The following is an 11,752-nucleotide window of genomic DNA, read 5'->3' on the forward strand; positions in this document are numbered from 1 at the left end:
TGCCAACAGTCTCCAAACCTATAGCAGCCCTGGGTCTGTGAGCAGAAGCAGGCAGAGCGGAGAAAGGAACCAGAGCATAAACAAGGCAGGTTCTGCTTTCCTTCCCTGGATCCTATCCTTTATCTAGGAGGGAAGGGATAAAAGACTCAATGTGAGTCATTTTCTAAAGGCATTCTATACCCTGCTGTCTCTCACAACATGCCTCTCTGGATCATTAATGTGTTTCCAAGCAGATTGTTTTGTAGGAAGCATTTATTTACTCTTATCATTAAGATATGTGTGTTTCATTGGAAGCATCAGCGTTGAGGCCTATAAAGCACATGATAGAATTAGGCATGCATATGGAAGGAGTAGTCTCTGCATGGACCAGCGGCAGGCAGGCTCACCATATCAAAGAGCAATGGAAATACAATTGAAAACACACTCAAAATGTATTACATAAAATAATTTACTTCTCATTCAGAATGACTTTCCAGACCTATTTGTGAGACAGCAGTCTGTGAGTACAGGTACAATCTCAAAGTTATAATATCAGGGCAGGGCAAGACCAAAGAGTTGTACAAACAAGATCGTGGAACTGTGTACAAGAAAAAATGGGGTGGAGAACACTGTTAGGGAGCTGTGGGGACATTACAAGCAAGACTGTCAGAGAGACAAGAAGGTTGCAATTAGAAAACCAATTTCTTCAGTCCGATGCGACTTGGTTACACACGGCTCCAGTGTCTTCGTTTTGCAGCCCAGTACACTGGCTTACTAGCCACAGTGGTGCTCATGCATGTAATGTAGACTGGAACAGTGGGTGCAATGTGTGCATGAGAATGTGTGTGCTCTCAAAGGCAGTAGTTTTAGAAGAATGAGAAGAAAATTACTTCCTGGGCATTCATTAGTAATTCAGGTAACATCCTGTACCTCCATTTATAAAACAATACAATAATATAAACATTGTACAAAACAACATCATAAATAACACAAATGAGAAATTTTCAAGTATTTCATGTGCCTTGAAAAGTTCCAAACAGTAGTCCTACCAACTGATGTCCTGTCCTCTCTCTTTTCTCCTTCTTTTTCTCTCCTCTCTCCTTTTGTCGGTCTCTGCTAGCCTTGATGTTTGGGATAGGATGGACAAGCTCTTACCTCAAAGCAGGAAAGCAAGGAGGGCTTTTCAGTTTGGGAGAACTTACTTCCTCCTTACAAAACAAAATCTTTCCTGTGGCGAAGCTTTACAAATGCAGGCATGTAGCTTCGAGCCAAGCTGTGGTTCTGAAAGTGAACCACCAACCACAGTGAACTAAGGAGGCTCATCTGGCAGCTGAAGTTCTCAGGGGGTGGGACTAGAAGAGCACCTTATCAAGAGAGGAAAGAAATAGATCATCTCTAGGTCCTCGGCCCTCACATAGCCAGTGGCCCATGAGAGGGCTAGTTGGCAAGGCCTGGACCACTTTCCTCCATTCAGCTCTAATATCCCATCTCCCAACTCCAGACCAATCCAGCACCCAGGCAAAGGAGGGAAGGCCATCAGCACAGGGACTTAAAAGTGCCAGTAGTGATCACTGATGCAAGGCAGTTCTGTGTCAGCCAGCGGATTTTTCAGAGTCATCACCCCTTAGCTTAGTGCTCAATGTGGAGGCTGTCGTCAGTGCTTAAACATGAAGCCCCTGATTGTTCTCCATCAAGACCCAACGGTTTTACAGAACTGGTTTTCCACAAGTTAGTGTCCCCAAGTCTTAGCCTGCATGGCAGTTAATGTAGTTTGCCCTGTTCAAACACAGTATGAAGGACCAGAGATCAGAACATGCGTGTAAGCATGTGTACATACTCCAATTTGAGCACCTAGGGTCTTTTCCATCTACTCTTGTAGAAATGTGTGTGCATGCGCAAATGTATAAATACATACATTCACACACATATTTGAATACATAGATACAATATATACAAAATGTATATGCATATATTATATATATTTAATATACACATATACACATCAGTCTCACCTAAACTCCAGAGTCTGTAGGAAGTGCTGCTGGCTGACATTGCATGTGCACGTGATGTCACATGAAGTGGGACCAACCAACTAACTTGAGGTCAAACTGCTGGAGGGGGAGGACGGCCAGCAACCTTTGAACATCCAGACCTACAGGGCCATTATTTGGAGACTTGCTCACATGACACCCTTAAGGAAACTTGGGAAAATTTGAAATGAATTGGGTCATACCCCAATGGAAAACCCCAATACCACAACTAAGTCTAGTTTTACATGGAAGTGGCTAGCACACGGCAGGCAGCATGGACACTAGGCTACAACATGGGCAAAGCATTGCTTAATACACATCAATATTTGGCCTCAGATTTCCCAGGGCATAGAGTCTTGGCATTTCTGATCTCTGCCTCTGCATGAAGATTAGGCACACTGAGGGACTAGGGAAGCACAGTCTGCTGAACTCTTGGCTGCTTTCTGCTTCTCTGCCCCACAGTTGGAAGGACTGATCAAATCCAGATAGAATCGAGACTTCAGGAAGCGGCGGTATGAATCCTTTTCCATCAGGTTGAAAATCTTCTTCTGGGCTTCGTCAAAACAGGTTATCGTGGGCTCTAACATGTTCCGGCTCGTCTCCTCCCTGGTGCAAGAATCCAGGTTCACCTGAAATGCAAAGACCAAGGTTGTATTAGATCTAGTACCCCATCGAAGAGAGGCTTATACTCAACAAGAAATAGCCGGGACCCTTCCTTTACATTTCTCCCAGAAATGAAGCCCAGGACATTTGGGTGTGCCCTGGCATATATGAGAGTATAAAATGTTCATTCTGCTCCTAAGTGGGAAGAGCAGTTGATTTTCCTTTATTCTCTTTCACATTGAGGAGATTTTTGATTGTATTTATTAAGGAGAGTCATTGAAATCACATGGACAAAATTAACTTTTTTCCTAATAGATTTACTTAAAAGGTTGATCAGATTATAAAAGCCTTCCCCATCCTTTCTTTTAACTGGTAGACCCAAAGAATTCTGACCCGGAATACCACTCCTGGGAGTCTTCACTAAGATCCAGAAAGTCCTCTGCCGTGGAAACTCACCTCTTTCGTTGCTTGCACTGAGATGAACTCATTGTAGATCTTCTTGGCCTTGGGGCTTAGTTTGGAAGGTGACTTGATTTTCTTGTACTCCTCACAGCTGATCCAGAAGTCAATATTCTCCTCACTGTATTCTGACTTCAGGAAAGCTTTGAAAGCTGCCAGCCCACCTGTGACAGAGGACAAAGAGCCACAGTCACCACACTGGCCAACCTACCAGATAGAACACTTCAATAAAGCAGCCCAGGTACTTAGGAAGCCTGGTGTGAGCTGAAGAGGTTCCCGCTTCCTTCCCTCTCTGGGGTCAGCCAGCCCGAATGTATGTTTGGTATCTAGAAGACCCCAGTTTTATCTAGTGATTTCTACTCAAGATCGAATCATCTTTCAAGGAACTATAATTCTGAAGAACCTGTGTGGCTATCAACTGCCAAGGTGGGTCTACAGTGAGAGCTGTGGTCCACTATGCTAGAAGACCTCATTATGTGACTCTCTTTTTGCCATTTTGTCCATGCAATGAGAGGGATGGTTTTCTTGTCGATATTCCAGATGGTTCCTAAATAAACTTTCCATTGAATTTGACCAAGTTCTGAAACATATTGGCTATAAAATTCTTGTACCTGACTCTGGAGGTCAGAGGCCATCAAGGTCTTCTTTGCAGTTCCCACTAAACTGACATAATAGGAGATGACTTCTCTAATACAGAGTACCCTATCCTCATCCTCCCTCCCCCCCCCTCTCTCTCTCTCTGTGTGCTTGTTTTGTGATGAGAGAAAGACAGAAGTATGGTTACTTACATTCATGGTTAATCAGGTTTTCCAGTGATTCAGCCCATCTCTTGACTTCTTCTTGGCTCACCCTGGAGACATTAAGGGAAAAAAAAAAAGAATGATTTAAATACATAGCATAGAACTGAAGTGAAAAAAATCTAAGATGAGATGTGATCTATTGTTTATTACTATACTTTTTTCACAAAATACGTAGATTTAAAATCTAATTATGATTGTCATGAAAATGGATTCTCTCTCTCTCTCTCTCTCTCTCTCTCTCTCTCTCTCTCGTGTGTGTGTGTGTGTGTGTGTGTGTGTGTGTGTGTGTGTGTGTGTGTGTGATATGAGATCTTGTTATAAGACTCAGGTTGGTCTTGAACTCATGACCCTCCTAACAATCCAAGTGCTGAGATTACAATTGTGTACCCTCACCTTGAAAATGGAAGCCATCTTGATCCAAATCTGGCTCAACTAAGGGCCTGCCTTCCCACCCACTCTTCTCACGCAACATCTCAACCATCAGAAAGTTAACACCCAATAGCTCTTCACCAAGGCCATTTCTCTCACCTCTGGCACGTGACTACTTTGTCCTTCTTGCTGTGTGAAGAGCTGTGCTCACAGGAGTCAGACTTCTGCAGCAGGAAGCCCAGCCTATGTTTCATATCCTTTGCACTGCAAAGAAGAAAAGAATTAACATGAAAAACAGGTTTCTTTAAAAGAGAGACTTGACTTAAGAGTCCCTGACTGCTCTGTGGGTCCCAAGCAGCTTCCTTGGGGGAGCTGCAGTAGCATAAAATCCCAGGAAGAGATTCCTTTGTTTCTGCCCATGACCTTTGATATCTTGGGAGAAACCATGCTAATAAGTGACTGCCCCTTTGAAATGCAAGCAGTAACTGCAAAACATGACACCTTCTCCTTCTGGTCACACCTCCTGGAGGGTGGGTGCTATTTCCTAGATCAAGCTACAGAAGCACTTCAATAAACTAGAAGTGAGTTCAGCCAGCACGGAGTGTGGTAGCGAAGCAGTTCCTAAGGGTGTGTGTGTGTGTGTGTGTGTGTGTGTGTACACAGAGCATAAGCTTGTGTGTGTAGCCCTGCAAAGACAGCAGAAATGACCTGAATGCTCAGGATGAAGGCTGAGCCCCACTGTGTTTGTTTCTAGGCAATCTCCAGCATGAGCTAAAATAAAATAAAACCCCGCATGACAGGGAGATAGATGCACACTAGGGAGGGTGGGTGAGACTTTGGGGTAGGAGAAGCAAGACAGTCACTGCTGAGGTGAGCAATGATTCGATCAGAGCACTTTCCAGTTCACTAGCAGAGGTTCTGACGACTTGAACTTCCAGCTCAACACCGTCATTCTTTCTTAATAGTTTTTTTTTAAATTACTGTTATCTCTTTTATTGTAAGAGCCAAAAAAAAACTAGTCTGAGAGAAATAGTGTCTCCAAATCAACAAGGAATGAGATGTTCTGGCCTGGAAGGGTTAAAAGAGAAGGGTGGTGCACAGTGGCGTTTTAGGGTGGATGCTGAGACGCTCACTGGTAGCTTATCAGTGTTTTTTGCTCGGAATGTCCGAATCTTGGCACTGTTCTTGGGCTGCTCTTTCAGTAGCATTTTCCCATCCCTTCCAAGGCTGTCTTCCTTTCTCTTTTTCCCCTGCTGCTGACTGGTGACAAAGCCCTCCCCAGTGACAGCAAGATAAAATCACTCGAGCTGGGACAGTTCTAAAGTGATGCTATGGATGCATTATAATCCGGCCCTAAGAGAAATGACCTTTTATCTCTGTGTGCTGCCTCCTGCCTGAGCTCCAGCAGCTGCTGCTAACACTAAAGCAAACGCATTTCCAAAGAGCTGGAAGTATGCTTGTGTCACAACAGAAGCGTAAAATTAAAAACCAAAGTGACTTCGGAAGTCACTGGAGACAGGTAACCTGGAGGGGGTCCTTCCTCCGCCACCACCAATCATGTGACCTTGAGCAGATAAGACCCTCTGGAACCCCTTTCTCTGAAGATGAGAGCTGCTTAGCCCTTTACATGTTTTCATCTGTCCCCCAAACTATTTGCTGGGGGCAAATCTGAGTCCCGGCACTCCTAAGTTCTGCATGGTTGATTTTATATAATTTGACAGGAGCTTGGAATCGCTCACTTCAGTTAACTCCAGGACTCAGGAGTAAAGGTGAGGAGGCATCTGCTGCCTCCTCCTCGCTACCCATCAGACCTCCCTGTTTCGTTTTAAAAATATGATTACTGTGTTTATACTCCTGAATGGTAGAATGTGTGGAAGGCAGGCTCAGTAGCACACAAATGCAATGCTTTTAGGCATAGAGGGAGTTGGTAGACCCACAGAGAGACTCACTTTTGACCTTTAATTTCAAGAGGAAACCATGTGATACACACTAACCTCGAGTTTTATTTTAAACCATCTACTATATAAGTGCTCTATGAAATAATTTATTCATACCCTTAAAAAAAGGCACATGGGTGCCTCTAAAACTTCAAGTTGATATGTTACAATCAGTACTTATGTCTCAACCATGTCTCACATCAGCAACTGGAGGTGAGGTAGAAAGATAGAGAGATCTGGTTCGGAAAAGCATCTCTTCCTCTCACATTTGTTTGTATGGAAATAGAGTGGAGGAACTGCAGAACACCACAGAAAGCATTTCTGACAATGTTTCCAAACTTCCTTCTGGGGCTTCTGAACTAGTGTGTCGTCAGAGAGGCGTGATTCTGGGTGCTCGGCAATGCTCAACAGGAACAATAATCACCCAAAAGAATACAGATGCGTCCCAGACAGCCTATCACTGTGTAACCAAAACATCTTGACGAAAGGACCGAGCTTAAAAGTCAGAAGCATTCCTCAAACTAAAGTTATGTGAAATAAAACACTCAGGAAGCAACGTTTGAGGAGTCTGCTCCCTAAATCAAAGCCTCTGGCTAGTCCTAGAGATGATACCCACTGCTTTTTGCCTCCTAATCCCAGAGAACTTCGTAAGCAAAGCATGCAAGTCACTGAGGAGAAGAAAGTCTATGCAAAACTTGAGTCTGGCCAGTAACAGAAACTAGTCTTACCTCCTCAGGCAGGAAGCCGGCAGACCTGCAAGTCCTTTGCACATCGTGTTTAGCTGTGGGATTCGCAGCGAGGAGAGAAAGGCAGCGGGGAGGAGATCTTGTTTCTATTTTGAGCACAGTTGCTTCTGTTCGGCAAAGATGCGGTCAGAATCCTCTGAGCCTCTGGCTCCGGAGCCTGGAGGGGTCTCTTTTATAGCCCAGCCACGAGCCGGGCAGCCAATCAGATGGCAGGTCTGCAGGCTCAGCTCCTCTGTGGCGCTCTGCCTCCCCAGCCCCTAGAAAGGGGGAGGAAGAAGGACTGACGCATCAGGGATGCAAAGGGACCGAGCAGAGAGAAGCCGTTCGCAAAGTAGACATATAGAAAATAAGGTTAACGTCTCTGCTAACGTGTGAAGTTCTGGATTTCTAGGGAGGGGAATATAGAGTCCATGGTGCTGAAAAATATGGGGCTTTCTCGTTGGCTTGTAAAAACAATGCCTAAGGAAATTGCCTCCCAGAAAGAAAGGAACCAGCAAGAATTCTTCAGCTTATCTTGCGGCTGACTCTAAATACGCTTTTTCCTTTGGATTAGAAATACATTCTGTGCAGTCTAAGTGGAGTGGACAGTAAGATCATGGTCTCTAGGCAGTGATTTGTGGAAGTAGCCTGCCTGACTGGTAGGCATAGAGGAATGTGGATGGCACACCATGATATGCCCAGCAGCAAAGCAAAACTAGCCAAAGGCAGATAAATCCAGTATTCTGTAATCAACTTGACTTTGAGACATTCCTAAATATGTCACTAAGAACAAAATTCAGCCTAGCGTTGACATTCTCCCCTGAAGGAGCCTGCCTGCTAAAAAGCCTAAAACAGCCACTGAAGACCACAGCAGGGGGCAGATGAACCATAAGACACCAACTCTGATTGCAGGTGGGATTATATCTTATGTAATTCTAAGTCTTTATTATTCAAAAAAGAAAGAAGGGTTTGGGGATTTAGCTCAGTGGTAGAGCACTTGCCTAGCAAGTGCAAGGCCCTGGGTTCGGTCCTCAGCTCCGGGGCGTGGTGTGGGGGGGGGAGTAAAAGAAAAGAAAAGAGGAGAGAGAAGATCCAGCAGGCAGAAAGAAAGATACCGAATACTAACAAGATGTGGAACCGGTGGAAGAATATTCATCCCTGCTGGTGCTTCTGAACTTCCTATCATCTTTCACATTCAACTCTTGAGATTCATCCAAGTATTTCACATCTTGTAATCATGGTTGAAATACCCAGATCTGCACTACAAAGGGACCATTTTCACATTGGAAAGCTGTGACTGGAAGGGAGAAATTTATTTCAACGTCTGACCATAACAGCTTTCATCTTAAAAATCACACAGGTGTGTGGTCACAGTCCAGTGACCTGGAATTTACACACAGAAGTATCACTGCCTTTTAGTCTCTTTGGCTGAAACCAAGTAAAAACAAGATATCAGATGATTTGAGCAAAGAATGAAAGGTACCGATAGATGGTTTTTTTTTTTTTTTTTTTACAAAGGTGCCCAGAATATAGAAGAGGAAATAGAAACATGTAATGTTCTTCTGTGTTCTGGACCAGAAAGGTTGTTCCTCCAAACATCCCATCCCTTTTATCCAGACACCCCCATGCACATCTCTCTTGGCTAGGATTTCCTATTTATACCAATATAAAACAGAGAACTAGGTATGTCAATACTGGAAAAGTCCCCAGCCGTCTCCCATGCAGACTGAAAAAAAACACTTATTAAATTAGCCACTGAAACCTTTCCTTGAGTTCTAACATGAAACATAGGAAGGTTGTTAGCTGTCCTTGGCAGTGGTTTGGGAGGGATCACAGTGTAAGATGAAGTGAGAGAGACCTCGGACCAGGGGGCGCAGGCAGAATGTTCATCAAAAGAGATCAATTAAAAGGGAGAGACTGTTGCTCCACAGTGAACCAGAGCATCCTTTGTTTACCCGAGCACCTAAGAGAGGGATCACTCGGACCATTTAACTTGGGGACATCAGTGGAAGAGTCAGAGAGATGCACTGGTGCTTGGAAAAGTTCCAAAGTGAGAGTGTTTTATCCTGGATCGAGAGGGAAAGAAGTATGACGTCAGTTAAGCAGAAGTCACTGTGATTGGTGAATTGAACGGACTTTAAGAACCAGCCGCCTAATACCCTCAATTCATCAAAAGGTAAATAGAATTCCGGAGAAGCGAAGGAACTCTCCAAAAGTCATAACTTACTGTTCACAGGACAGGATGCAGACCCAGGTTTCTTGAAACTAGGTTGTGTAGACTGTCCACTGAGCTGTCCTGTCATTCAATGGTCTTATCAAATGAGATACATTATGTACATAGAGATATTTCTAAACTGCAGAGTGCTTGGCAAATATTGTTTATTGTCAGATTATACATGGCAGATAATAAGGTTTAGTATTAATTTTATACATTTCATTCAAGGAGCTCTCTCTCTCTCTCTCTCTCTCTCTGTGTGTGTGTGTGTGTGTGTGTGTGTGTGTGTGTGTGTGTGTGTGTGTGTGTGTGTGTGTCTGTCTGTCTGTCTGTCTGTCTGCCTGGATTCCTTTCATTCCACACAAACAGGAACTATAGCATCCTCCCTGACTGCTTCTCTGAGAAAGCTCAGTTATTTAACCCTTTACTCTGTCTAGGCATATCATTCACTTCTTTGTCCCCACCCCACCCCCACCCCATCCCACCCCCGCTTTCCTAATAGTTTTAATACTTTCATAGAGCATTTGCAAAGCTTCCGATTAATTAGCTCATCTTTTACTATGGGGCTTGCTGTTTGTGATGAGGAGGCAAGACTGGCACATTGATAGCCTGACAATGGCCTGCCTCCCCTCTCTGATCGGTACAACGCATCAAAACCTATAATCTAGTGGTTTGTCATTCCCACATGACTCTTGTGTGGATGGGTCTCACTCTCAAAAGAACTATTTTGCAGTAAGCGTTCAGCTATCACACAGCTTCCAAGCATCTCCTCTCATGTGGTGAGTAAACAACACAGCCTCTGCCCGCCCTAGTGGATCTTTCAGTTCAGTGGCCAGAATCAGAACAGCCTCAAAGGCAGGTGATTTCAAGGGTTTGACCCACACCAGGAAGAAAGTAAACAGGGGATGTGACAGAGGGCAACTGGAAGGCAAAAGCCACCCCCTCAGCCCCCGCCGCCAACGCCGCCGCCCCCGCCCCAAAATGACTGGCAGAGCCTAGAAAACAATAGTCCAGAAGTGAAAATACTTTTTACTTAAGATAGGAAGAGCAGAAGTGAGGTGAGGTAGTATACTGGGGGTGGAGGAGGAGGCGGAGGCTGGGGGCTGAGGTGCGGGTGGCAGCTGGATGCTGCAAGGATTTGGGAGCTGTGGTCAGGAAGCTGGACTTACTCACCAAGGGCAAAGAGACTGGGGTTGGATCTGATCGTGCTGGCTGCTGTGGGTTAAGGTGTGTAAGCAGGAAGATTAGCAGAGTGAGCAGTTTGAACGCCAAGTCACAGGTTTCTACAGTGCAAAATGGAGGCTTATTTCTGAAATTAGTATTTCTTAGACACTGGAGCAAGGAATCTGTTAGGCCCCAGTGACTTAAATAGGAATCAGAGCTGGTCTGTGCCTCTCGGCAGCTCACCTGATAAAGGGGAAGAAGCATGAACCGCTGGAAATTTTAAGGTTAAGTGCAGTTATTACAAACTTGTTCAGCATCTACAGGATTATAGGGAGGCTCTGGGAGATGGAGAATAAACTCAACCTTTGGAATTTGAATGATTTTCACAAAAGAGATGGGTGAGGGATGGATAGAGGCACAATTGTTATACAAAGGAGCCAAGATCATTGTGATTTAGGACGCAATAATAATTACTAATTTTTTGTCCATTAGTTGTTCAAGAAAATATTTTAAGCATTTTATAACAGTTATCTCACTTATTTCCCATAATCCTTCCTGAGAGAAAGCCTCTGGGGTCTTCATGAAGTATTTGAGTAACTTTGCTAAGGTTTCACATCTGAGTAGTATTAATGGTGTGCCAGCTTAGGCAATCAGATTCCAAGGTCCTGGTATTAATATCTATGATATCCTAGCCATGTAAGATGAAGGAAAGTGGACTATTAGAAGATCAGAGAGAATTACTGGATTTCTTCGGGTCAGAGCCTGGGCCTTGGTGGCCCTAACAAGCTAGGCCTGACCACCTCTCCTTAGTGCACACTCAGACAAGAATAATGACAGACAAAGAAAGATCCATGCAGTGTGGCCACATTGGAAAGAAGAAATAAAGGAATCCAGTGAGCTGTTCAAGGCCATGCTGAGTCCTGTCGTGAGGTTTGTTTAGGTTAACTAGGACAAGCCCACTCAAGGAATGGTTCTGCCAAGCTATTGTCTTCATTCCAGTCTCTCCTTCAAGGTGGTTTGACGAAGCGTCAGAACTATGTGAAATCTCTTCCTGGGAGACAAATTCCCCCTCTGGCTGACACCAGGTTTCACCCTTTTCCTTCTTCTAGCATGAGGCTCCTGGGGAGGGGGGGGGGATTTCCAAATTCTTGGGGCCCATTGTCTCAATAATCTGATAGCCAAAGGGAAGGGCACAGGTGTCTCTTTAAATGTCATCATTTCTTCCAGGAAGGATAGTATTGTTATTATCATTATATAGTGGTGATTACCTCTTTGGGAGAGAAGCACAGGGAAATCTGCCTGTTTGGCGACCTCTTTTTAGATAGTCCTAAAGGCCATTGGGGATGGACTGGAGGACCAAACGGAAGCCAAGAAAGATCTCCCGGTAACACTCTGAGAATCCAAGGGTGTGCTTGCTTGTTGGATCACTCTGAGGACCACGATTTCCTCCACGAGGGCATTTAAGCAAGCA

The 11,752-nt window shown here is 44.5% G+C and overlaps 1 protein-coding gene across 2 annotated transcripts; it reads right to left on the reverse strand.

Moving 5' to 3' along the window:
* Positions 1-430: 430 nt before the first annotated feature.
* On the reverse strand, positions 431-7,220 carry Rgs4 (regulator of G protein signaling 4). Of its 2 annotated transcripts, XM_006994293.4 has the most exons (5): positions 6,906-7,220; positions 4,400-4,504; positions 3,860-3,921; positions 3,069-3,235; positions 431-2,638 (listed from the first exon to the last, which is right to left on the reverse strand). In XM_006994293.4, exons 1-5 carry the CDS (start codon positions 6,947-6,949, stop codon positions 2,399-2,401), a joined length of 618 nt encoding a protein of 205 aa, XP_006994355.1. In that variant the 5' UTR covers positions 6,950-7,220; the 3' UTR covers positions 431-2,398. The 2 variants fall into 2 exon arrangements, with proteins under 2 accessions (XP_006994355.1, XP_015843253.1); XM_015987767.3 differs by lacking the exon at positions 3,069-3,235 and having other exon boundaries at positions 6,906-7,066.
* Between the last annotated feature and the right edge of the window lie 4,532 nt (positions 7,221-11,752).

Source organism: Peromyscus maniculatus, chromosome 11 (assembly GCF_049852395.1).
Source record: "Peromyscus maniculatus bairdii isolate BWxNUB_F1_BW_parent chromosome 11, HU_Pman_BW_mat_3.1, whole genome shotgun sequence".
Classification (NCBI taxonomy): domain Eukaryota; kingdom Metazoa; phylum Chordata; class Mammalia; order Rodentia; family Cricetidae; genus Peromyscus; species Peromyscus maniculatus.

Excerpts from the sequence above, each read along its gene's own strand:
- Rgs4 (XM_006994293.4), bottom strand. The coding sequence starts at position 6,949 with ATGTGCAAAGGACTTGCAGGTCTGCCGGCTTCCTGCCTGAGGAG. Across the intron at positions 4,505-6,905 it reads CCGGCTTCCTGCCTGAGGAG|TGCAAAGGATATGAAACATA; the intron begins GTAAGACTAGTT and ends TCTTCTTTGCAG. Across the intron at positions 3,922-4,399 it reads AAAGTAGTCACGTGCCAGAG|GGTGAGCCAAGAAGAAGTCA; the intron begins GTGAGAGAAATG and ends TAATGTCTCCAG.